Genomic DNA, 26,302 nt, shown 5'->3' with positions numbered 1-26,302 from the left:
ATACTTGCAGTTATTGTGTTCACCACCTTAACCATTTGTCTAGCTATATCATGTACAATTTGGAAGTCCATCACACAAAATCCCTCAGATAAGCAGGTATTTTAACAATACACTCTCCTCTAGTACAATATGGTTCAATAGTGCCTCCCTGGTGCTGTTTTCCTCCAGTCTGGTCAATCACAATCTCTATGTTTGGTGTTGCTGGAGTCTCCATCAAAACACCCTCTTCCTCCTGTCTTTCCTCTGGTATGCCCCAACATTGCCCGCTTCTAACAGCTCTGGCTTGGGATCCTCCTGCTGTAGAACCCTAAGATGTGTGTTGTTCAGACTGTCCTTAGAGGTTTGTTTTATTTTCCTAGTTTTGCGTCACTATCTATTCATTGTCCATTTATACACTATATGATTGTTGGTTTCCTAGTTGCACCACTGTAGCTTTGTGTCACAGCTTAGTCTGTTTTGTTAATGGTTGTATATGTACTTTGTCACCCGGCTCCAGATCTGGCAGACCTCTTGCAGATCTGTTGTAGTAACACATTTGTCTTTTCTGTTGGTTTTTCTGTAGTTCACCATGTGAAGCACCTGCATACCCTGGCTCTAACAACCTTCTGCTTCTTGGCAACAGTATCTTCATTCTCTGGCTCATCAGTCTTTGGGCCAGATTAGAATGTAGGCCTTTTGGAGGGAGTAATTCCTGTGATCTAGTCGTATTAAGTATGGGTTAGCCTCTGCAGCTTTTGCTTTTTTCCAGTTTCGTAGCAGTTTTTATGGCTGATTCCACTTGGCTATTGCTTCGAGGAGACCCTGCTGAAGATGTTATGTGATCAAAATCCCAATCCTTATTGAACTTCCAGAATTCTCCTGAAACAAACTGTGATCCATTATCGGAACACACAATTTCCAGTTTCCCACACCATGCAAAGTGTGCTTTTATCTTCCATATGGGATCCAGAATAGTCATGTCTGGTAAAAAGCCTATCTCCTAGAAACTGGAAAAATAGTCTACAATTATTGTGTATCCTTTGTCTTCAAAGGTAAACAAATCCACTCCCACCTTTGCCCAGGGTCTTCTAGAATTTCATGTTGCCACAGAGTTTCTTTCAGTTGATGGTCTTCCCAAGATCTCCGTACATCATACTTTTTCATGAACGTTCATAATTGCTCATTCATTCTTGGCCAGCATATAGTCTCTCTGGCTCGCCTTAAGCAACCATGAATTCCCAGATCCGATGAATGAACTTGGTACATATTCCAGCAGCTTTTAGGAATGAGATTAACTGCTCTTTCTCCCCCAAAACATAGTGCCATTCTGTGCACATAACATTCTTGCAGATAAGAGATGAGTTATCTCTTTAGGTGCGTGGTCTTTTGTTGCTGGCCATCCTTGAAGGATCATGAGTTTCAATGTCTGAAGCATTCTTTCTTGCTCTGTACCTCTCTCAACCTTTTGTGCAAGATATGTAAGTACTGTACTATATTTATTGTCTCCACCTCAGCCTCTATGGATTCCTCCTTCTAGGGCTCTGCCAGATATGCACAGCTCAAGGGGTCCACCAACACCAAGTCTCTGTCTGTGCAGTACTGCAGTCACATCATCAACCACTGTAAGTGCTTTGGTGCATTGAGCAATGGCTTTCTCCAAACACTTTTGAGAGGTTTATGGTCAGATTGTATCTCCACAGTGTGATCATAAATGTATTGGTGAATTTTTTCCATTCCAAAGAGTATTGTTAACAACTTTTCCAATATGAGCAGAGCCCTTCTCTGTCATGGACAATGCACTGCTGCAAATAGAACAGATTGTCCCCCTTGCAGCATGGTATCTCCTGGGCCCGACTTGGATGTGTCATACTGTAGCATCAGGGGTTCATCTGTGTTGTAATATTTCAAAATGGGAACCTTCCCAATTATCTTTTACTTACTTACTTGACAATAATCTTTTTGACCCGTCCACTCCTATGAGGTGTCTCAATGTATCAGCTGTCTCAGGATCTCACAAATCTCAGACAGATGGTTGAAAAGCTTTCCCAAATAGCTGACCATTCCCAGGAGTTTTTGGACTCCTTTAACATCACTGGGTCTTGGCATTTCTCTAATTGCCCTTATTTTCTCTGGGTCTACTTTCAGGCCTTTGGAGGCCAACAAATGTTCAATGTATGGCACCTCAGTTACTCTCAATTTGAGACTGTCCAAGTTCAATTTAATATTGTTTTCTCTGCATCTCTGTAAAAAAAAATGTAGCAATGTGTAGTCCTGATCTTATTGAGCGTGTTCTGGATCATCATCCTCTCTCACTATCAACACAACTGCTATTGTCCAGGTTCCCATCAAGCCCTCCAATACTTGGGTCAGACTGCTCTGGAATACCTCTGATGCCGAACTGATTCCCATTGGCATCCTTAATCATCAGTATCTCCCAAGTGGAGTTGCACAAGTTGTCAAGTAACTGGATTTTTCATCCAGTTTAATGTGCCAGAATCCATGTTTCATATCGCATTCTGTAAGAAGTCTCGCTTTAGACAGATCTGTTAATATGTCCTCAATTGTAGGCAGGGGGGAATGGCTCCATTTCAAAGCTTTGGTTAAAGTCTTTGGGTCTATGCATATTCTCAGCTTTTCAGATGGCTTTCTTACCACCACAAGACTGCTTTTCCAGTTTGTGCTCTTCTCTACAGGATGAATAATTCCACAGTTCTGTAAGCTCTACAGTTTGTCTTTCAGTGGCTGTAGTAATGCAATGGGTACTTTCCCTTTTTTGGCAATTTAACTGGCTTCACACTGGTGTCAATCTATGTTTTATAAACACTATATAACTGTCCATCTCCCTGAAACGTATCTTGATACACCCTCTGTATCATCTCCTAGTCCAAGGTAATATCATCCAAGGTATCTTAGTCATCTTGCTATCCCCTTTTATTATGTTCTGGAACTGTACTTTTATCCAGTTCCTGGCTTAGACAGTCTTGCTGCCCAGTAGCAATACTGCTGTCTCATCACCTGTGACCACAAAGTCCAGTCTGTATTTTTCTTCTTTGGATTTCCTAATTTAATTTTACATTTCCCCAATGGGTTTTAATGTGATCTGGTTGTACATTGTTAACAGCTGGTTGGTCTCTTCCAACCATATGTCTGAGTTCACCAGACTGTGGCACGAGTTGTAACATTATCCCAATCAATCTAATTGAAATTGTATCACTTTCCTCCCAAATAACCTGGCTGCATACAACTGTTTCTGGTGCTTACGAGGGTCTTCTTGCACTGTGTTTACCATCTGTTTGGTCACTCATACAATGTCCTCATACTCTGTTGCTCTCTTTAGTTACTGTGTGTACCTTGAATTTGTTTTTCTTCTCTTTGGGAAAGAAACCCACTTGGCTGCAAAATGATTAAATTTTTCAGAGAGATGGCATTTTTTCCCCACAAGCTAGACACTTTTCTTTCTGTCTTTCATGTTTTCTCCCACAGTATTGGCACGTGTCTGTAGCATTGTCATCTACTGATGTTGCATCTGGTTTTGATTTCCCTTTCTGATGTATTGTGTGGACAAAACTTTCCCGCAAAGTCAAGTCAGCTTCCCTCAGCAACCGCTCTCATACTTGTGAGTCTCATATCTGGTCACACTATCCAGTCTCTTCTCAATGAAGCTTTAATATTTCCAAAACTGCATCTGGCTGCTAGCACTTTTAAATCAGTGCTTTATCTATCTATATCTTCTCCAGCTGCTTGATCCCAAGTCAAGAAATGATACTTTTCCACCATTTCATTCTTCCTGGGGTTAGAGAGAGTACCAAAACAGCCCATTATTGCTTTTTAGGTGTGCGGAGCTCAGGAAATTTCCACGCAGAGTCTCACTGACCTCTTTCCTTTTTTCTCCAATCAGGTAACGAAACAGTTTTATTTTCACAGCATCTTCTTTATCTTCCAGTGAGGTTAAATGCCTCTTTCCAGCTCTTCCACACCTGAGTGAAATTCTTTGCTTGCAGGTTTAATGTCCCCAGAGTCTTCAGACCCTCCATTTTTCTGTTATCAGCTGTGTCTTATAAAGCAAACTGTGTACTCACAGAAGTATTCTGCCCTCTGCAGTGCTGCTCTGAAGGGCCTCCCCACTGTCTAGGACTTGATTACCCCTGCCACCATGTTTTAGGCTTTGTGGTGTCCAGATCATCTGCTATATAAGATCTCACTCTGACATGGGGTTAATTAAACTCAGCTTCTCCAGCCTACTGGCTTCTCAGACAGTTCATTTTCAACTGTAGGCTGCACAAACGTGTCTGCTAGCATGATAAACTTACTCCTGCAGTGCCCGATTCTTGACAATCAGCTGCGAAATCTGTGCTGCATGGCTTGGTTATCCATCTGGAGGGGCTTAATGGCTCATGCAGAGCCAGCACTCCTTGGCATAAAGAGCCAGACCTGCTCAGAGAGGTTGGTTGTCCAAGCAAATTGCCATGGACTGGGATGTAGGGGGTCAGTCCCAGTGGTCAGAGCAGTGGTGGTCAGATGTAGTCACCAGATCAGGAGTCAGAGCAAGAGACGGAGCCAGGCCAAAGGTTGGAACTGGAGACAGTAGCCGGGGGTGGGGGCGGGGGGCACAGAAGCAGGGATCTGTAACAAGGCAGGAAGGCAGGAACCAGGCAAAGATCAAGAATCAGGTGAGAGGGCAAGGTCTCATGTAGCACTCAGCTAGAGATTCACCTAGTTGCTCCAAGAACTTCCTGTGCCTCCTTCTGGCTTAAAGAGCGAGACCGAGCCAATCAGAGAGGCCGGGCCTCTCCTCCAATTAGGAGCTTTGTGGTCCATGCTTCTGGTGCACTGGGACCCACCAGTCCACATTCCCTGCTGGTACCAGCAGTCCGAGGACTGCCTGGGGACCCATCAACCCACATTCAAGACCCATGATTTCTCACAAATAAGTACTTTAGATAGATAAGATTTGAGGACTTCAATAGCTCAGTCATAGGTGAGAGGTTTATTGCAGGAGTGGGTGGGTGAGATTCGGTGGCCTGCATTGTGCAGGAGGTCAGACTAGATGATCATAATGGTCCCTTCTGACCTTAATATCTATGAGTCTATAAGCAGCAAGAAAAATATTAAAAATATAATGAAACTCACATGCCATGACTTAAAAAAAAATATTTGCAGTTGGTGGAATCATTCAAAGGCACTTTTTTGTGTTTGTGCAGTCTACATAAAAATACATGAAGGGGAGGTATTTCTGCACAGGATGTGATGTAACAGAGGAATACATCCACTTCCCCAGTCCCAGGCACAGAGCACAGCCAGGAAACATCAAACATGCTTCTAATCTGCATGCACGTGCCTCTGTACTGAAGTGTAGCAAAGGCCCCAAAATCATGTCCCCTAGGCCTCTGTACACAGCTTGTCTCTCTGTACCACTGCAGTGGTTAGGAACCTCTCTGCTGAGCGAATGAGGCTAGCAAAAGGGAACTCTGCATGTCAACAGCTCACTAGTCTAGCTGGTAGAGGCCAGCCAGCACATCACAGATGTAAAACTCCCAGAGAACAGCACAAAGTAAACGGCAGATGTGAGGCTAGATTAAAAAGATCTTTGGCAGGCCAATTATTATCTAAAAATATAACCTGCAAATAGAATTCTAATGAAAATATGAATATCAAGCTATTTTACCATTTGTGGTATGTTTGCGAGAGATGAACGCATTTGAGTTTGTGTCTACAAACATTTATATATTTATGTTTATGTGCCTATACCAGCATTGCAAATATCTACTTGCCCCTAAACTAGCGTGAGTTTGTTTTTTAGTTTGTTTCTTGACCAGAAAAAACAAATATTTTTCTAAGTGTAACAGATCATCACTGGTAGAGGGTAGGTGAGAGAGAGAGAAAGAGAGAAGTTAGCCTTCTCAACAGCATATTGGGTAGGATATGAAATAAATATCGTCATTCAGGAAGAGCCAAGCAATAAACAAGGAAAGGTCTTATTTGTCTGTTTAGTGGGAAGTGCAACCTACCCAACTCAATTCCCCAAACTAAATGATGAAGAAACTCTTTGATACAGTCACTTGCTGACATCTAGTGCCCATTTGAAGTATTGTCTGGACAAGCATATTCTCTCCACCTCAGCCATGGTCCAAAGCACAATAAATTTAGAAACACCATTCTCCATGTTTTCACAGAATAAAATACAGTAAAATGATTGAGACTATTTCTTTTTCTTAAATAACCAGTCTCCCCCTTCCCTCATTCAAGCACTGAGTCTTTTAACATGAGATATTCCAGTTCCCAGGACAGAGCTTAAAGGACAGTTCCTACGACTGTTCCCAAATCCTGTTTAAATAAGTGATTATTTACAGTATCTCAGGTTCATCCCACCCATATTCAAACACACACAGTTTTGGTTTGGTTTATATTTTGAGATTGCTTATAGAGAAACCCAGAGGATGAGGCAAAGTGGGAATTCCACAGGTTGGTAGTCACAGATATTCTCATAGCATCACCCCATAGGGTGGGAGGGATTTACAGATCCATGGAGGAGCAGAGGCCATGGACTTTTGACCTCAGGAAGGTCTGTAGAATTTAAAGAAATATTACATGTAACCCACACACCTCCTGAGTGTGGTGTTCTATCCCCTCTAGTGGCTCCTAGACCACTTAGAGATTAATGAGTCTGCTACAGCCTTAGCTAAGGGCCATGTGCCTTTTAGCTCATGCAGTAGAGGCTCATTCATTTAGCTCCAGAGGTCCCAGGTTCAATCTCACGCCCCGATGACCAGGGTCTGTCAGTGTTACAAGTCAGGGCTTGCCCAAGATATCAACTAGAAAGTCTCTGAAGCTTCGGACACGCTTCCTCAGCTAGGAAAAGTATGTAACCCACACACATCCTGGGTGTGGTGCTCTGTCCCCTCTCGTAGCATGGAGAGCACTTAGAGATTATGTAGTCTGCTACAGCCTTAGCTAAGAGCCATGTGGCATTTAGCTCCAGAGGTCCCAGGTTCGAACCTGCCCACCAACGATCGGGGTCTGTCCATGTTACATACAGATCTCATGGTACTCACTTAGCCCCTCCAACCTACTCTTTGGGCTACCCTTAGAGTAGTTTGGGGGTACTTACATTGTAAGCCGCTCGGGGCAGGACCATCTCTTTGTCATATGTTTGTAGACTGCCTAGCACAATGGGGCCCTGGCCTGTAGAAGCTACTGCAGTGCCAGTAATAATACCCTGCATGCCATAGTCTCCTCCCACCCCGTTCCCTACCTCCTGCCACAGAGAAAAGGAAGGTGCAGGTGCTTCTGCTGGCTTGTTCCCAGGGGAATGATGCTGCAGAGACAGGCTATCATCCAGCCACATACCATCTCTTATCACATCTCACACACACACAAAGCTGGGAGCATGTGGTGTTTCCAGAGAGGGCCTGACCCAAGCCCACTGACATCAATAGAAAGACTCCCATGGACATCAGTGGGATTTTGGAGGAGGGTCAGGATGCGGTGGCCACTGCCATGTTGGCTCCTCTCCCTTCTCCATGGCACTTTTTGAGCCATCAGAGGTGCCCCTGCCTCTCCTAATTCACGCTGGGATTTTTTGCAATGGGAATCCAGGACATTTGTTTGAGGTCGGGGATAGATTTTAGGCGGGTTCATTATCGAGCCCAACATGGTAACTGACCGTCCATGCGTGGGGCAAGGCAGCTCACATAGGTCGTCGTGGTGTCACCTCGCATTTCACAGGGAGCGCCACAGATGGTCACGGAGGTGTTTCCTGGGGCAAACCCAGTGCCGTGCATGCACATTGCCCCTCCACCCAGGCCACCTAGGAAGAGAATAGAGAAAGGGATTGAAAACAGAGCTTCATGACTGGCCATTAACGAGACCAGCTTGGAACTGCAGCCTCAATTTACAAGGGCTTCAAAATCTGCCTTTACACTCTGCATTATGGGTAAGGGAAAGGCCATCAGAGAAGTGCCTCAGTTATCCACAACTAATACTTGGAGCCCGATCATCTCTGGCCACTGCATCTTGCACGGCTCTACAGAGGGTGAGGGGTGATTGTGATGCTGCACTACCTTTAACACCCCACTCAGAGACAAAATTTAAGGACTGCTGGTTCCTCCATGTACCCTGGGGGATGAAATACACCCCCAAAGGGAGCTGGGACTAGGCAGGTCCATAGCCCTATGCTCCAGACCATGAATCATAGAATATCAGGGTTGGAAGGGACCCCAGAAGGTCATCTAGTCCAACCCCCTGCTCGAAGCAGCACCAATTCCCAGTTAAATCATCCCAGCCAGGGCTTTGTCAAGCCTGACCTTAAAAACCTCTAAGGAAGGAGATTCTACCACCTCCCTAGGTAACGCATTCCAGTGTTTCACCACCCTCTTAGTGAAAAAGTTTTTCCTAATATCCAATCTAAACCTCCCCCACTGCAACTTGAGACCATTACTCCTTGTTCTGTCATCTGCTACCATTGAGAACAGTCTAGAGCCATCCTCTTCGGAACCCCCTTTCAGGTAGTTGAAAGCAGCTATCAAATCCCCCCTCATTCTTCTCTTCTGCAGGCTAAACAATCCCAGCTCCCTCAGCCTCTCCTCATAACTCATGTGCTCCAGCCCCCTAATCATTTTTGTTGCCCTTCGCTGGACTCTCTCCAATTTATCCACATCCTTCTTGAAGTGTGGGGCCCAAAACTGGACACAGTACTCCAGATGAGGCCTCACCAATGTCGAATAGAGGGGGACGATCACGTCCCTCGATCTGCTCGCTATGCCCCTACTTATACATCCCAAAATGCCATTGGCCTTCTTGGCAACAAGGGCACACTGCTGACTCATATCCAGCTTCTCGTCCACTATCACCCCTAGGTCCTTTTCCTCAGAACTGCTGCCTAGCCACTCGGTCCCTAGTCTGTAGCGGTGCATGGGATTCTTCCTTCCTAAGTGCAGGACTCTGCACTTGTCCTTGTTGAACCTCATCAGATTTCTTTTGGCCCAATCCTCTAATTTGTCTAGGGCCCTCTGTATCCTACCCCTAGCCTCCAGGGTATCTACCTCTCCTCCCAGTTTAGTGTCATCTACAAACTTGCTGAGGGTGCAGTCCACGCCATCCTCCAGATCATTAATGAAGATATTGAACAAAACCGGCCCCAGGACCAACCCTTGGGGCACTCCGCTTGATACCAGCTGCTAACTAGACATGGAGTCATTGATCACTACCCGTTGAGCCAGATGATCTAGCCAGCTTTCTATCCACCTTATAGTCCATTCATCCAGCCCATACTTCTTTAACTTGCTGGCAAGAATACTGTGGGAATTCACATTATCAATTCCTGAAAATCAAGAGAATTTAGCATGTGAGCAGCTGACAGACCCCCAGCCAGGACACTTGCTCATAGTCTGTGGAAGAAACAAATCAGGCCACATTCACTCCCCCGATACTCTAGATTTTGGTGCGTTTGTCGAAGGGGGAGGGGTCACTAGTGATTTCCTTTCTTACAAACTCCAAATACAAACTGTGACATCTCTGTCACTGCTATTACCCAGAGACAGTCATCCAGAGCCACTCATGCACTTACCCCAGTTGTTGCATGTGGATGTGACAGTAAGCTGAGAGGTGAATGTCAAGTTTGATGAAGCCCAGCCTCGGAGGAAGTCGCCGCCAAAGACCCGATATTCTCCAGCAGGAAGCCTGGGAGCCGAGCACTGCAAAGTGGTGTGATTGCCAGTGATGTTGGTGCAGGGGGAGTTACCAATGGAAACGTGCATTCTTTCCACCCCTCTCATCCGTGACACGGTCATTGTTAAAAGGAGACCCACCGGAGGCCGAAGGAAAAGGAAAATGGGGGTGAACTCTTCACTGTAACTTATTTCACCAAGGTGGTAGGAGATGCCATCTATTTCTAGAGCTAAAGCATGGATTCCATTGCCCAGAGGAACAGAGCACCGGAGAACCACATAGCTGACCTCTGTAATGAGGCAGGGTCGGTTCCCAACAAGAATGGAAGTGCTGTTCCTTCCTTTCAGTGCTGCCCCTTGTATGGAAAGAAGGCCCCCACCATTGGTACTGAAATTTTGTGGGTAAAATTTGAGCACACAAGGAATGACAGTGAAGATATGGGAATCCCTGCTGAAGCAAGCATGCCCTCTTCTTCTGTTGGACACAGAAAGGCTGTGCTCACCTGGGGAAAGGCTGCCTGTCTGGCATTTTATGGTGGTCTCATTCCAGAAAGTTATGTTACAAGAGGCACAGTTGTCCACTTGTATCACAAGTTCATCAATTGCCAAAGCTAATCTCTGGCCTCTGATCAGCAGAGATGACAATGTCCCATTGATCTCCCAGACCACAGCATCTACTCTAGGGGTCCACTCTTTCAGAAGGTGGAGTGCACAGTCTGCGAGGCAGACGCTGTGGATTCCATTTACAGTCACTGTGACATTAAGGACTTGAGATGCATCAGGCAACCACCAGTCACCCAGAGGAGGTTCCCTTGGAAGAAGAGCACAGCTGATCCTATTGTAATCCACACTGTGGATTTCACAAGTATAGTTACCCGTCAGGCTCACATGAACTGAATTCCTCCTGGATTTTAGAGCAAGACCGGATATAGTGAGCAACAGCCCACCACAAGCTGAGCCTTGTGATGGAATTATGGCCTTTACCTTTGGGACTAATGTAAAGTTCGGCAGTGCAGCTGTCACGTTGGCATAGCCCAGCTGCTTCTGAAGGACTCTGATGGGATGGATCCCAGGTTCCAGAGTGCTCAGTGGGAAGGAGCATTGAGAAAGGGTTATGGATTCATTGGCGCATTGAAACTCCAGCTCACATTCAGAGTCTCCCAGCTTAGCCACTGAACCAGTTATATTTATTCCTTCTATGCCCAGCCACAGGCTGTCATTCTTCATTTCTACTTCCACAGAGGTAACTACCGGAGTCAAAGCCATCTGGTAAGTAAAGGTGATATTCCTCTTTGGGAAGCTCCAGGAGGGAAGGAGTGGAGAGGATCTGTTACCAATGAACACCCCCACTAGTGCTGAGATGTCCTGGGACTCTATATTGGAGAAATCAGCAGCCGGTGGGCTCTGGCACCATATTGTCTCTTCCACCAAGTGGGTAACATCACATGCTCGCGTGCCTATAAAGACTAAAACCTGGGAAGGGTTTTGGCTAAAGCCTTTTCCAGAGATTGTGAGGATTGTTCCGCCTAGGGGTACAGATCAAATCAAATGGTTAGCACCATGGAATCAGCTCAGAGTGAATTCTAATATGGCGAAACTCCATTTAGATTTCTACAGCTGCATTGTCTCAGCCTCTTCTGCCCTTAAAACGAAGTTCATTGGCACCTGATCGCCACAGTTTATATGACACTGCTTCCTACATTGAGCCCTCCCGCACCACTGCATCCCAGTGTGTAACATTTAACAATTTAACATGGGGAGAGCAGCAAGAGTTTGAAAAATTCTAATTCCTGCGTTCTAAGGACAGGTTTGCCAAGCACAGGATTCTTCAAAACTGGGCACTTTACCCTGTGATCACTGTTTGCCTGGCAGCTGCATTCCAGCTATACATCCCTGGAGTATGGGCTTGCCCCTCCTCCTTGTGCAGAGTGGCATGAACTAACTTGCACATGAGGTTGTGATGCAAGACCATGTAGTGGTGGAAAAATATCAGACTGCAGTGCAGACATCACCAAAGCTAACCCTTTGTCTGCTAGGAAGAGGATTAAGCAAATCAGTGGGGTGAGCTCAGACTTTCAGCTGCTATAACACAGGCCTAAATTCCTTTATTCCAAGCCTAAACACAGCAAAGATCTTTGGCAAGTGCTTCAGCAAGAGAGCTCTCCCTAGGAGCTATATAATTTGTTGATAGCTCCATTAACATGACAGTTTTTGGAGGACCCAATAGCAAGGTGTGCCCAAATCTTGCCCAATTCAAGGCTGTATTGGTAACCTGCCATGACATCAAGAGGCCACATGTTAATGGCATAAAACTGAGCAGATTGCCACTACTGTCCTCTTTAATACAAAGATGCACCATATGAAACTCCATATCCCAGCTTGCCATACTCCATCCTGAGCCAATCAGCCTCCACTGACTTCAAAGTGGTGCATCCCATGCTGCAGCCTGTAGTTACTGTGTGGGATATTCCTCCAAATTAAAGAAGGTGGCCCTGGACTATAGACTATTCACTGGCTATCCTATGCGACTTTCTAGAAAGTTTTAATACATCTTTTCGTCAAGTCACTAAACCCCGGTCCTCTCAAAAAACAACAAAGTGGAACTAGTATGACTTGGCCAGCTTTCTCGCTCAACACTAGTTCTGAGGCATCCCGATCCCAAGATAGTACACTCTGTGGGGTAGCATCCCGGTCTCCACATTCATCGGTAACGTGCCTGGCATGCAGCTGGAGCTGAACATCATTCGTAACCAATCAAGTTTTTCTTAAACCTTGAATTTACTTCTAAAAAGATAATTATTCTACAATCCACGTTTTTAATGATTAAACCTTCCAGTTTGATGGGCTTTGCTATATCTAAGTTGGCATCAGCTCTCAAAGCTGAATAATATTTGACACTGTAAATAATGAATCAACACAGAGCCCCTCTATGATTATGGCCAGCAGAGGAGTTAAGTGATTTGGCTAACGCAATCCATAGAATCCATGAGTTTCTAGCTCCCAGTCCTGCACTTCAAGCACAAGACTGTGCATCCCCTCTCACCCACTAGGGCCAGATTCTCCTTTTCCTAACTCCAGATTTACACTGGAGGAGCTCCACTGAGTTCAGTGGAGATACTGCTGATTTACACTGGTGTGAGACAGAGCAAAATCTACAACTTAATTGTCTACAACTTAAAATGTTCATTGCCTCCATATCTGCTACACAGCAAAGCAATAGAGACACTCCATGACCCTGCAAAGATTTATGGTCAGCTTTAGTCCTAGTGGGACTCCCCGTGTACTTCAAAGACGTATGCACATTTAATGTTACACCCTGGGATCTCCGGACTGAAAAAGCCAGCACCAGTTATTCAAGTGTGAGTGGTTTTTGTTCATTTGGTTCATTCATGAGGAGAAACAAATTCAAAGGACAGGGGATCTTGTCATCAACCCTATGGCCAACTTGTTCCAATATTAGACAGACAATCCACAGGTGGTCTGCTCAGTACACTCACACACACCCAAAGAGTTCCTGGCAGGCAGCTGCTGCCTGTCAATACAAGTCCACATAATAAGGGTTCACACATTTACAAATGCCGTCATCTGAACAGATGTGAAATTGGACGTCCTTCCCAGTCACAGAGGGGAGAGGAGTCCTTGATGGCCCCCAGAAGTGGTGATGCTATTTACCCAGTGCTTAATTTGTGCCAGGGCTAAATCCCGGCACCTCCAAGCTCGGCAGTTCATAATTCCAGCACCTCTGGGCTTGCCGCATAAATTATGAAAGTAAAAAAAAAAAAAATTTGCTTGAGCCCCAGCACCTCTTCCATTGCAAATTAAGCGCTGTATTTACCCAGAATGGAGCCACAGCAGGGCTCTATGCTGAGGATCTCGGTGGTGTACTGGATGAATGGATCAACTCTGCAAAACATAAACACAGGATCAGTCCTATACTTTTCCTTTTTGTCCCACATGCTTTTCTCCCCTTGCCTTTCCTGGCCAGATCCCCGAATAGCCTCCCTACGTCTCCTGCTTGGTTCCATGCCACCTCCCAGGTGCCCTCTTACAAGTCATTATCATTCCAGTCCACAAAGACTCTCTCCCCTTGGAGCCCAGGCATGTAACTAATTGGTCAGGGTCCCTACAGAGCAACACGAAGGGACAGGTATTACGAATACTACTGAAGCAGTGCATAGTGCTACTGACTGCAGTGGGACTAAAGAACAGGGATTCACTCCTGAATCAGGATCGTAGTAATTGCTAATAATTTATAAAACATACAGCGGAGCTCTTTCTTAGCAAGCGGGCTCTCTTACCGAGCCCATGTTATCTTTGCTTTTCCGTTAACCCTAAAATCCCAAGTAGAATTTAGCTAATGAAGTTCACATCCTTGAGGGAACAAGCACATTCACTCACCCATGTGAGCCAATTGCAATGCCATTGATGATGACAGAAAGGTTGTACCATCCATCTGCCAGAGCAGGCAGTTCTACATCGACGCCATAGGCTGTTCGTGCTTGGATCTGTGCTACTGTGTCCTCAATTTTGACCTGTACATCCAGGCCCGTACAATTTGCAAATGATGATATTCTAATCTGGAGTGACTGGTGCCCTGTGGAAAGGAGAACACATGAAGCAGTCGAATTGTTTGTTGATACCGTGAATCTAGTGCATTGGCAAGTGTCAGAGCAAGAGAAGTCTCTTCACAACACAAGCTGTGGCAATGCAAGTTTCTTTGGCACACTGTCCTGCCCATTCGCATCAACCCTGAGCTAGAGGGCCTCTTCTAGAAAAGTGAACGTTAGACTCCATGGGCCCCCATCCATCCCTTTGCCTCTCTAGTCAAGTTGCCAACTGGGGTGGCAGTTTTTTGAGATGTTGACACCTTCCCACTGCACTAGCAACTGGACTGTGACCACCAAACCTACATCACAAAGGCCACTTAGCCAATAGTCTTGCTGGGGTTGGGGTGTGGAGGTTGGTTGAGTTATGTAAAATTGAAAAGTTTAATATTCCATTAACATTCTTCTGTGCTATCCAGCTCCCTTAGATAAAGCAAGTCTGATTCAGATAGTCATTGTGTCTACTGATGGGTAGCCCAGCCCACTTAACTAATAAACACAGACTTCCTAGTCAGGCACTGATCTTTCTGTCTCTGCAGATGCCTCTCCAGTGCATTACCACAGCTAGGATTCAATCTGGGGGCTTTTATAACCTTCATTCTAAAGAGAAGCCACTCCCTTTAATGAGGCAGTAGGAACTGAACTAAGCTTCTCTCAGCCACCGGCCCCTCTGAGCAGAGTTTGAAGCAGGTACTTTCCAATTCTATATGTAAATGTAACTCTTCTGCCAGATGGAGTCAACAGCAAAAAGAGATTCTTCTTAGCAAAGCAAAACAGAACCAGCTCGAGCCCCCATCCAGTAACCTGGGAAAACTAAACACCACTCTTGGGCGCCTCAGAGGCCACATCGACACTGCGAAATTAAGTCGACCTAACTTACATCAGCATACAGCTGCCTCGGTACTTACGCCGCTTGTGCATGCCTACACTTTGCTCCTTGGGTCATCAGTGCGCACCCTCACCAGGAGCGCTTGTATCGATTGTACTGTCGGCGTGGGGCATGGTGGGAAGGGTCTTGAAAGCCAGTGACGGTCGACATGAGCAGCACAGTGTCTAGGTTGGCACTGTATCGACCTCACTACATCGACCCTCACTCTAAGCTGCTCATGGAAGTGGCATTAGTAAGTTGGCATAGTGGGGTAGTTAATTCAATGGGAGCAAAATTTAAGTGTGGGCGCTTCCATAGTTAGATCAACATAAGCTGCCTTTCATCGACCTAACTCTGCATTGCAGACCACAAGCACTGAATCCGTGTATAACAAAAGAAAACTTTTATTAAAGAGGGAAAGGGAATCCAGCATTCATTGGTGAAAACACCACAACTACAATTCAAAAGTATGTAACCATAATCAAGCACCCATCCATAGTACATTGGGCAGTGTCCTTTGCTCAGTTTTCCACCTTGCAGCAGGAAAGTTTGACAAACAAATATCCATTTAACACACCACTCCCCTTCTCCTCCACTGCATCCCACTCACAGTTGGTTGCCTTAGTCAGCGAAGACCCAGAGTTCAGCAATGCATTCGCACAGGTCCACCTCCCACCCCTGAAAAAAGGGGAAGGGGGCATTGAGTAATGCCTCTGTAATGCCAGCAGATGCCAGTTGGCGGCAGCCAGGATCAAACCTGGGACCTCTGGAGCTTAATACAATGAGTCTCTACTGCCTGAGCTAAAAGACACATCTCTCTTAGCCCAGGCTGTAGCAGGCTCATCTCTATCTGGCCTAGTCACTACAAAAGGGGGACAGAATGCCCCCCCCCAAGCAGGCATAGATGACACCTCCACCTCTGCAACTGGCTCAACACAGCTGCCGCTGTTATCTCTGCCACCCTTCCCTGGCTGCTCGCTGCCACTTCTGTGATGCCGTATCCTGAGGTTCCCCCACTTAGCCTCGTTCTGACTGAGTTCAACTCTTCGTGATTTCACTGGGTGGTGGGCAACCTCTGGGCAGCTGCCTGTTCATTGTCTTTTACTGCAGCACTGTCCCCAGACCAGGTCTAAGCCTTAGCCCCTAGACCTGCCCATCAGGGAACTCAGCTGTAGTAATAACTGAGCAGAAAAACGGTTCCATCAGCTCTGTCTTTAGGGGAGCGGAGGGTCAAATGTTGTCTAGGATTCTTTATGCAGAGTCCATACCTCACCACAAGAACATCTGTCCCAACCCACTCTTGTTCTCACTGGGATTTGGCATCCCGACCCCCCCCACCCCTCCACTTGGCAAGTGAGGTTCAGTTTAGGGCGACCCCTTCAATCAGGGCAGGCTAAGTACCGTCCTGCTGCCCAACACTCATACAATAAGGATAACAACACTTCATTAGCCCTGTATTCAATACTAAAGTGAACTGTAACCCAAAACCAATCACTTTGGCAAAGCAGTCCTGGCTGCTGAACACGTAGGCAGAGTCGGTGTGTCTGTGCAAATACAATCTGCTCCTGAGGTCTTTTCTCCCAGTGCATCGCCAGATGTCAGGGAAGAGTTCACTGAAAACCTGTTTATGGAACACCAACAGACCCCGGTCGTCGGCAGGCAGGATCGAACCTGGAACCTCTGGGGCTTAGTACATGAGCCTCTACAGTAGAAGCTAAACGCCAACTGCCTGTTAGCTAAGGCTGTAGAGCAGACTCATTTAACTCTCTCTAAGTGGGCTCAGTGCCATCACAGTCAAATAAAGTTTGAAACTTTAATATATACAACTTCACAGACTTTCAATGACCTGAACTCTTTGGACTCTCGGTCAATTGTCAGCTTAATCCGAAAATGCCTGGAAGGCATTGGTGTCATTTATTTATTTTTATGATAGGAGGAAAATTATATTAAAAGCCGACTTCTGAATAAGAGGTTAAACCCCCAGTACCATCACCATTCATGAGATTCTATGACATTAAGAAGTTCCATACACTTGTGCTGCCTGCGGCTAGAAAAATCTCCCTTTGGTGTTATCGTATCTGAATAATATTCAGACGATAAAGGACACTTTCCCTTATTTAGGCATTCTGCAGTATTAGAAAATGAAAAGGGGAGAGGGAAATGGAACAGAAACTGTGTGTGTGCAGTAAGGAAGGTGATCAGCTCGCCTCTCGCATTGGTGCTACGTCCAGCCAGGGTGGTGAGCCTAGGGGGAGTTTTATTTTAGTGCATAGTGGAGAGATTGGATAGGCTCGAAAGACAGATGAGAAAAGAAAAAAACTGAAAGAGACAGGACGGTGTGGGGATGGGAGGGTCTGTTCTTCCTTTCCCCCTCCCTATTCCACCACTCTTCATTCCTGTTCCCTCTCTCTGAAACGATACCATAGGGCTGTGATGATTGTGAAATGGTTGGGTTCCGGTTCTGCTGCGGACAACGTTCTGCCCGTGCTCCTGGAATTGGGTCCCACATCACATGGTCTTCTGGGCAATCTCAAGGAGTGAGGTCAAACTCAGACACGTCCCCCTGCCCAAGAACGGGATCTCAGACCACAGGTATCTTCTTGGGCTGGCAACACGTGGCAGTGGTATTTATATTACAGTAGTACCTTGAGACCCCACTGAGATCAGAACCCCACCGCCCTTCGTGCGGTACAGACACATCCTAAGAGACAGTGTAACCCACACACCTCCTGGGTGTGGTGTTCTGTCCCATCTAGTGGCACCGAGACCACTCAGAGCGAGAGATTAATGAGTCTGCTCTACAGCCTTAGCTAACAGGCAGTTGGCTTTTAGCTCATGCTGTAGAGGCTCATGCACTAAGCTCCAGAGATCCCCAGTTTGATCCTGCCCACCGATGACCGGGGACTGTCGGTATTACAACAGCTCCTGCCTCAGAGAGTTTACAACCTAAATACACAAGCCAGGTAAATGGATAGGAGAGGTGAAGTGACTTGTCAGAGAGCAGCTCAACAAGAGAGCTGGGACTGGAACCCACCTGACTTCCAGTCCAGCTCCCTATCTATCTATCTAACACAACACCGCCTGCCCGTTGCATTTGGGCTGCAACCTCACATGCCAAATATCTATAAGCTATTGCTTGAAGTCTATAAGCTATAAGGCTGTCTCTAACCTTTGTCTGCTAAACTAAGCTCGCTGTGTTGGCTCTGCAGTCAGTAACTGATTCCCCACTCTCCAATTTCCTCTTGGTCCAGATCATTCAGTCCAACCCCAATATATAACCATGGCAATAACCAGGCTGCTGCTGACTGGCAATACTTGTCTCCTCAGAGAGAGAAAGGAGGTGTTACGTTCTAGATATAGTAGGCTGGCGTGAGCACCTTTAATGTTCCTGGCCCGGGAAATATTTGCTAAAAACAAAAGGCTACAGCATCAGGAAACTACTCACTTAAGATAACTGAAAAAAAGTGATAATGGGGGCAGAAGATGAAGTTAGTAAATATTTACATCCAATGGGCTAAGTTTTCCGAGGGACATGGTCTCCACTATTTTATTTTCAGTGAACTGCATATTTGCAGAAGGTGTTGGAGCTGGCCATGGAGCAAGCTGCCAGAGGAGATCAGGCAAATCCAGAGCCTGGCTGTCGGCTGCGAAACCTTTCCCCCTTCAGAAATGCCTTTCCACAATAAAAGTGACACTCACACCACTGACACCCCATGTAACCTTCAACTCTGAGCAACCAACAACATTTAAAGAGAAGAAATTCATAAAAGATAAATTAAACATGCAAACTCTACCCCAAGCAGAGTTTTGGCCTTGAAAATGGAGATGCTAGAGAGTCCATCAAGTTCACTAGGGACAAGTTCACTACAACAATTGATTTTACATGGAATGTGCTCAGATGGGGAGCAGTATGAGGCTGGCTTGAGAATTGAAGCTTTCTGAGAGGCAATATGGCCTAAGGTATAGAGCCTGGTACTCAGGAGACCTGGGTGCTGCTCTGGCACTGGTCTGCTGGATGACCTTGAGCAAGTCACTTGACTGCCCTGTGCCTCAGTTTCCCCACCTATAAATTGGGATTAATGATACTTACTAGGGCTGGCCAGAAAACAAGAATTCCATTTACTGAAACATTTGGATGTTTTGACCGTTTTGTTCCATTACAGAATGAAAATGAGCCTATTTGAGATTTTTCATTTAAAAAAAAAAAGAGAGAGAGAGAGAGAGAGAAAGGACACCCAGAAAAGCCAATAGTCTAGTCATTCAGTCAGTCACTTAGCAGACAGAGGACCCATGTTCAATTCCCCATATCATACTGAGTACCCTAATCACTGAGCTATTGACTAGTCTGTGGGGGCTACTCTCTCTCTCTTTCCAGAAATTCGATCCTGGCCTGAGATACTGTTTCATCAGAAACTTTTCAGCCAGATCTCTTTTCAAAAGTGCTTTGAGATCTACTGATGAAAAGTGATGAGAGGTGTGTTATCACACCCCCTATTACAGGTATAGTATGGACAGTAGCAAAGCAAGTTCTTCCTCATTCCTGGCCCCACACTACACACATGCTACTATGCCCTGAATTTGGATTACCTCAGGGACACAAGGATAGGTCAGTCTCTATGGTCCATTCTCATCCCTGGACTGCTCACCATGCCAGCAGGACACCCAGCTGTGATGATGGTTTATAAATATGGACACCCAGCTATATTAAGCTGAAACCAACGACTCTTCTCACATGGGCCACAGGGGCACCATCAGATGGCAAGAGTCTTCACGACTGAACAAGGCCAGACTGGAACTGGTGACCTGGGAGTAAAAGGCTCCATGTGCAAGCAGCAATCCCCAGCCCTCTTGGTCACCTAGTGCCTCTGCCCTGCCCGCGTTGTTGGCAACAATGGAAAATTAAACTTTTTAGAGCAGTTAGATTTTTACACCTGCCATCTCTTTGCATCTCGAGACTCTGGCTTTGTCACCTGCTGTGGTGCTTCTGTTTCTGCTCAGCGATACAACGGCTGGATTTAAAGAAGGATCGTACTTAAACACCTCGGGGAACGTGGCAGACTGGGACCCAGCGGTTAGTGTCACAGGGACAACATAGTCTTCATCCCCCTGGAAAACAGAGTTTGAAAAAAGAGCAGAGATTAACATGTCTTAGTAAAATACAAGTACCTCCTTCCCTTACATGCAAGATTAAGGGCATTAATGTCCTGACCTGAGCTTATCAGCTAGAGAAGCATCCATAGAGCATAAGTAGAACCCAAGACGGGTCATGGCAAGGTGCTAACATGTATGGCCACCACTGCCCTCTGCTCAAGTGTGTGCGATTATGATGCTCAGTCGTGGGTGCCTCCAGAGAATATGAGCCTTAACACTACTACAACAGCCAGAGAGACTCCTTTTGCGCAAACGGTATGGACATATGTTGCTGGAGCCAAAAGTCTGTAGTGCTAGTCCCACTTCTGTTTGTGTGAAGCTTCACTACTGAGCCTGGTGTTTGCAATCATTGACTTGGAACATCATTTAACCACTTGGACACATGTAGCCTGCAAGCAATCCACCAGTGATGAACATACAGATACAAAAGAAAGGGCCACATGAGCCTCTCTCACGCCCCTGCAAATTGATTCTCCCCAGAGGGGTGTAGCCTGATCTTAGATTATGTATTAATTATATTGATTACTTAAGAATCCCCAGTTATCACTTTGAAGGTTGACAGGTTCTTGCCCCAAGATCAAGCCCAGTATTATTTAAATTATTATATAGTTGGGAACCCTGATGTGTAGAGTTGCAACACTCAGAATATAGGAACTCTTTTATATTTACAAATATAGTTTATTAATACATTTAGCAGAGTCACAAACACCCCAACTTAGTAAGGTAGATAGAGATTCTACAGAATGTACATCTGCACATCCATATACTCACATCAGCCCTTGCAGAACAACCTAAAATGTTAGCCATCATCTTCCTCATCATCACCCTTCCCATCATCACCAGTGGCCATCATTCTGGCACCTCCCAAGGACTACTTCTCTCTCTCCTACTGCCCCTAGGCTGGGATGTCTCTTTTATAATATGTTACACTGACACCGTTATGTTTGATGCATATTCAGTAGGGGATTTTTCCCTTCTCCTTATTTGTATTTCCTCACCTCATTGATGTTGGAAAGTCTTTTTCCTATAGGTTAGTATATCAATGATCTCAACTTATTACATAAGTCAATTCGTTACCATGGCCCTTTTGTGGTTAGGTATCACATTTGCTATTTCTGTCCTAACTGGTTATTTCAGTTCTTTCCACGCTCTACGTTGTGGTGTACCTTTTACATTTAAAAGGGTCTAAATTTAGGAAAGCCCCTATGCCAATCTATTTCAATGTATCCTCTATGTTAAAAGTTGCAGTCATATATGGACCTTATGCTTTAGCTCCATTTATCTAGGTGAAAGGTCCCAGACACATGTATGCTAACTTTGCCTTAGCTCACCATACAGGATGTGGCCTGCAGGTCCCTTGTGTTACAGCCAAAATATACCCTAACATAAACCTATTATAAAAAAACAAATAATCAAACCTATAAGAAAATAAGAAACTTATAAGAAAAGGAATACATATAGGCAAGCAAGCAGGCTAGCCTTAAATGTATCTCATGTAGCTATTATGTACATCAGTTCATTGCTAGGACACTTCTGTGGCTGAATTATTTACCTGTGGTCAGAATTTTCCCTTAAACTCTATTTTCAGCTCCCCAAATACTTGGGGATTTTCCATTGGGCCGTTTATCTGTTCAAAGATCAGAGGTGTCAAACCTTATGCCAACTTGCTGAAGCTAATGTCTTACAGTATACAGGCCTGTAGGTTTCTTGCATTACTGCTGAATATAATGCAAAGCAGAATATGATGCAACTCAGTAAATATAATGAAGGCAAGCTAGCCCACTGGGCTACATGGACAAGTATGAAATGCTGTTTCTTACCCGAGAGGGAACTTCACATTCAATCCTTACTGAGTTGCTGGTGTTGGTGTTAATTGGACAAGGCTGAGATCCAAACAACACCAGGCTTACCCCATCAAAACCAGTCCCTCGGAGGATCACTGTGCACCCTCCTACAAAACCAATGATTTCATCGTAAGTGCAGCGTACAGAAAGTGTTATATCTGACATTGTGTGCTAGCAATGCCCCTCTGCCATGTACATTGGCCAAACCAGACAGTCTGTATGTAAAAAATTAAATGGACACAAATCAGTCATCAGAAATGGTAACATACAAAAGCCAGTAGGAGAACACTTCAATCTCCCTGGACATTCAATAACAGATTTAAAAGTAGCCATCCTTCAACGAAAAAACTTCAAAACAGACTTCAAAGAGACACTGCAGAACTAAAATTCATTTGCAAATTTGACACCATTACTTTGGGCTTGAACAGGGACTGGGAGTGGCTGGCTCACTACAAAAGCAACTTTCCCTCTCTTGGTATTGACACCTCCTCATAAATTATTGGGAGTGGACCACATCCACCCTGACTGAATTGGCCCTGTCAACACTTATTCTCCACTTGTAGGGTACCTCCCTTCTCTTCATATATCAGTATATTTACGCCTGTATCTGAAACTTTCACTCCATGCATCTGAAGAAGTGAGGTTTGTACCCATGAAAGCTTATGCCCAAATAAATCTGTTAGTCTTTAAGGTGCTACCGAACTCCTCATTGTTTTTGAAGATACTCTGTAGCCTCTCCCTCTAGAAGTCTGAGTTTCCTGTGTTTACAACAGTGGAACGCAACTCAAAACTTAAGCCAGGTCTCTCCTGTGGGGACTGCAGGATAAACAGCCCCAAATTAAGCGTACACTATTCATGTGTACTTTATATCCATTAATGCTCATAAGTTTTGATATCTGCACTGATATCCGTATGCAAAATCATGTGTGCATTTTTTGAGAGAATTGGAGAGGCATTTTAATGGAAGAAATTAAAAACACAGATGGAAGCTGTAACTCTTTCCAATTACAAATGTTCAAAGCATGTGTAATGTAGGATAACAATATACTTGTTTTTCTTTTTAATGAGTGAAAGATCATTGCAATCAGAAGAGGAGTTGGACTACTGGGCGTGTAGTGAGAGGAAAAAAACAAGGCCAAAGCTTTGTACCTACTTCTTTTTAAATGATGTACAGCAGCAATTCTTAACCTTTCCCTGTACCAGGACCCCATCCATGTAAGAACAGAAACATCTGGGACCCCCACTCCATCTAGCCATAAGGAAAGGAGGTTGGGGTTGTGAACCCCTGAAGCCTGTTCACAACCCCCAGGTTAAGAACTCCACAGCAAGGTGACTTCCAACTTCATCATAGAGTGGACCACATTTTAATAGACACTGCGTCTTCTGGACCCATCTCCCTTCTCATTCACTGCCATGTGGCTCACCTCCCCTGCCAATCAAGCCTGCCCAGGCCACCTCCTCTCCCACTAGTGGTCAAATAATGTCCTTGTGGCCACTCCCAAAGTTCTTACATGGCAGAGTAACATTAGAGAAGTACTGAATGCATTTTTAGCGGCTTTTAAGGCGATGTAGCAGCTGGAAACCAGGAGAAACTGACACCATGTGACCAGGCAGCTCTCCAGGGACCAGTAGGAAGTGTTTTGCAGGCCACTGGTGATCCATGGACTAGCTTTCAGAAAATAGCTGCAAGAACAATCTGAGGTTTGGAAAGCTTGCCTTACATTGAGAGATTACAGGCTTGTCTACAGATAAGTGTTGTACTGCTTTAACTACAATAGTATAGTTTAACTATACTGGTATAGTCAAAGCTGTACAACCCTCCCCCCCAGTGTGGAGCAGTTATACTAATAGAAAAGTGCTTCTGTGACTGCTGTCTTTATGGCCAGTACACCAGGGATTGAATGGGAGACCCCCTACAGATCAATGCATGAGTCACAATAGCTTGAGCTAATGAGCCAAACCTCTGCCCCTAGAGGCGGCAGCTACTCATGTCCTTTGCAGATTAGCATGGAGCGGAACTTATAACACACACCAACCAGTGGGTCTCACTTATATCAGTATAGCTTATTCCGATATAGAGAGCAATCAGCTATTCCAATATAAGGCACCTTTATACCAGTATAACTGCATCCAAAATAGGGCTTGTCCTGGTATGATTAGGTCAGTAGAAAGAAACCAGACCCCTAACTGAAGCTGATATATTGGTCAGCTTTCAGAGGTGTACCAGACTTTAGGAAACAAAGAGAAGATTAAGAGGTGACTACAGGTAACTACACAAGGAGAACATCTGATAGCAGCAGACTTTTCAACTGAGCAGAGAAAGCTGTAATGAGATTCAATGGCTGGAAGCATAAATGCAGGCTAGAAATAAGATATAAATGTTTAACAGCGAGGGTGATTAACCATTGGAACAATTTACCAAGGGATGTGGTAGATCCTTCACTCAAGTTCTTTAAAACAAGATTGGACACCTTTCTAAAATATTCTCTCTATAGGTCTCCAACCTTTTTACGCCCAAGATCACTTTTTTAATCTAAGGGCAACCCAGGATCTACCCTGCCCCTTCCCTGGGCTTGATACAGGAGTCACCTGGTAGAATTCTCTGACTTATGTTATGCAGGAGGTCAGACTAGATGATCATAATGGTGCCTTCTGGACTTAAACTCTATGAATAGCTTGGGAATGTTTCTTTTTCAGAAAGAGGAGATAGTGGCCTCCTTTTTCCTCTTATACTTTAAAGGTCAGAGGGAAAATATTGGTTTGGGCTTTGCTTTTTGAGGTTTTCTCAGTAGATTTTGTAGCTAGCCAGAGACACAATTTCCATTTGGTCACTCAAAGTACACAATGTAGTAATTTATTACACTTCGCAGGCCGCATTCAAAATGACATGAGAAAATTACCCATGAAACTCTCACCACTATCCAGAGCTGTAGCATACACCCATATCCATCTGCACTGCAAGACAGCTAGCCAGGAGACGTAGCACCCCCAGTGAAGAGCCAGAGCCAGCTGCCATCTTCCTGAGAAACACTGCCCCTAGAAATTAAACTTTACTCCATTGGGCACATGTAATGTGCCTGGTCACTCCCATGTCAGGTGGAGAGATGAGCCGCTAAAGCCCCATATACAAATGTTGAAAAAACACCCTATTGAAAACAATAATGCTAAAGGCAGATATTCATGTGAGAGCTTATATTGAATTCAGACATACCAATCTCTGAAGCTGTCGGAGGTTCAATAGCTTCCAGCCTGGGCTTAACTCTCAGGTAGATGCCCTGTCCTTTGCTGGCATTGCGAGCAAACCCATACGGTCTCACCAGTAATGTAACCTGGTACAGTCCCATTGGTAATACGTTCATCCAGCAAACTATACCAGTTTGATTTGAAGTCATGACTTGGCAGGTCGTGTGGTTCACCTCTATCTGCAGTGCTTGGCTGCCCCCAGCAAAGCCAGACCCTGTGATATAAACTCTAGCGTGGAGTCTGTCAGCTGGAAGGATAAATTAAAACAAAATTACAAATCTGTTGCTAAGTAATGACACCCAAATTTGCTTCCCAAGAACAACGAAGCTGCTTAGGCTAACTGTGCCTAAGCATTTACGGCAGTCTCATCACCCTAGTTATACGAGTGCCTAGCAAAACTATCGTCATCACAATGTAAAAAATTGTTTCCCTCTGCTCCTCCCGAGTCGGTCACATTCACCTATTGTCTCTTTTCTTGCACTTTTACTGTGATCTCATATGGTGCCTAGCACATTGGGGTCCTGACCCATGATGGTTCATAGATACTACCACACTACAAACAACAGAGGTCTCCTATGTTTATCGTTTTCCTCCATCTCGAATCTATACCTTCTTCTGGTCTCCGCTAAAGCTAGGTGAGGGCTGCAAGACACCGTGTGAGAACAGAGTAGATAAGGAATTTTCCATCTGAATGTTTTTCTAACAGAAAATGCAGTTCCCACAAAACTTATTTTTTTCCACGGGAACATTCAATCCAAATTGGAATATTTCATTTTCATGAACTGACCCAAAAAGTTTCATTTGGAATCCCTTCAGCAGGACATTTAGCTGCATTTCCATAGCAACACATTGCCTCATGGGAGTTGTAGTAGGAATTAGGAACAAGATTGTGTGACTTATGTGACCAATCACACACCATGAGCAGTAGATTGGTTGCAACCAATCTAT

The 26,302-nt window shown here is 45.0% G+C and overlaps 1 protein-coding gene across 3 annotated transcripts in view; it reads right to left on the bottom strand.

Moving 5' to 3' along the window:
* PKHD1 (PKHD1 ciliary IPT domain containing fibrocystin/polyductin) overlaps positions 1 to 26,302 on the bottom strand; it is a 433,326-nt gene that overhangs the window by 342,733 nt on the left and 64,291 nt on the right. For 2 of the 3 annotated variants that reach the window (XM_084623857.1, XM_084623855.1), the window contains exons 27-33: positions 25,323 to 25,601; positions 22,088 to 22,218; positions 20,048 to 20,222; positions 14,043 to 14,238; positions 13,480 to 13,547; positions 9,545 to 11,170; positions 7,643 to 7,786 (exon numbers count right to left, since the gene is read on the bottom strand). In XM_084623857.1, the coding sequence (XP_084479983.1) occupies positions 7,643 to 7,786; positions 9,545 to 11,170; positions 13,480 to 13,547; positions 14,043 to 14,238; positions 20,048 to 20,222; positions 22,088 to 22,218; positions 25,323 to 25,601 (2,619 nt within the window). The remainder of the gene's footprint in view (positions 1 to 7,642; positions 7,787 to 9,544; positions 11,171 to 13,479; positions 13,548 to 14,042; positions 14,239 to 20,047; positions 20,223 to 22,087; positions 22,219 to 25,322; positions 25,602 to 26,302) is intronic. The other variant, XM_084623856.1, reaches the window with a different exon arrangement.

The sequence above is a fragment of the Lepidochelys olivacea genome (genome assembly GCF_965140295.1).
Source record: "Lepidochelys olivacea isolate rLepOli2 genome assembly, chromosome: 3".
Classification (NCBI taxonomy): domain Eukaryota; kingdom Metazoa; phylum Chordata; order Testudines; family Cheloniidae; genus Lepidochelys; species Lepidochelys olivacea.
This window is presented reverse-complemented; position numbering and strand designations above follow the sequence as displayed.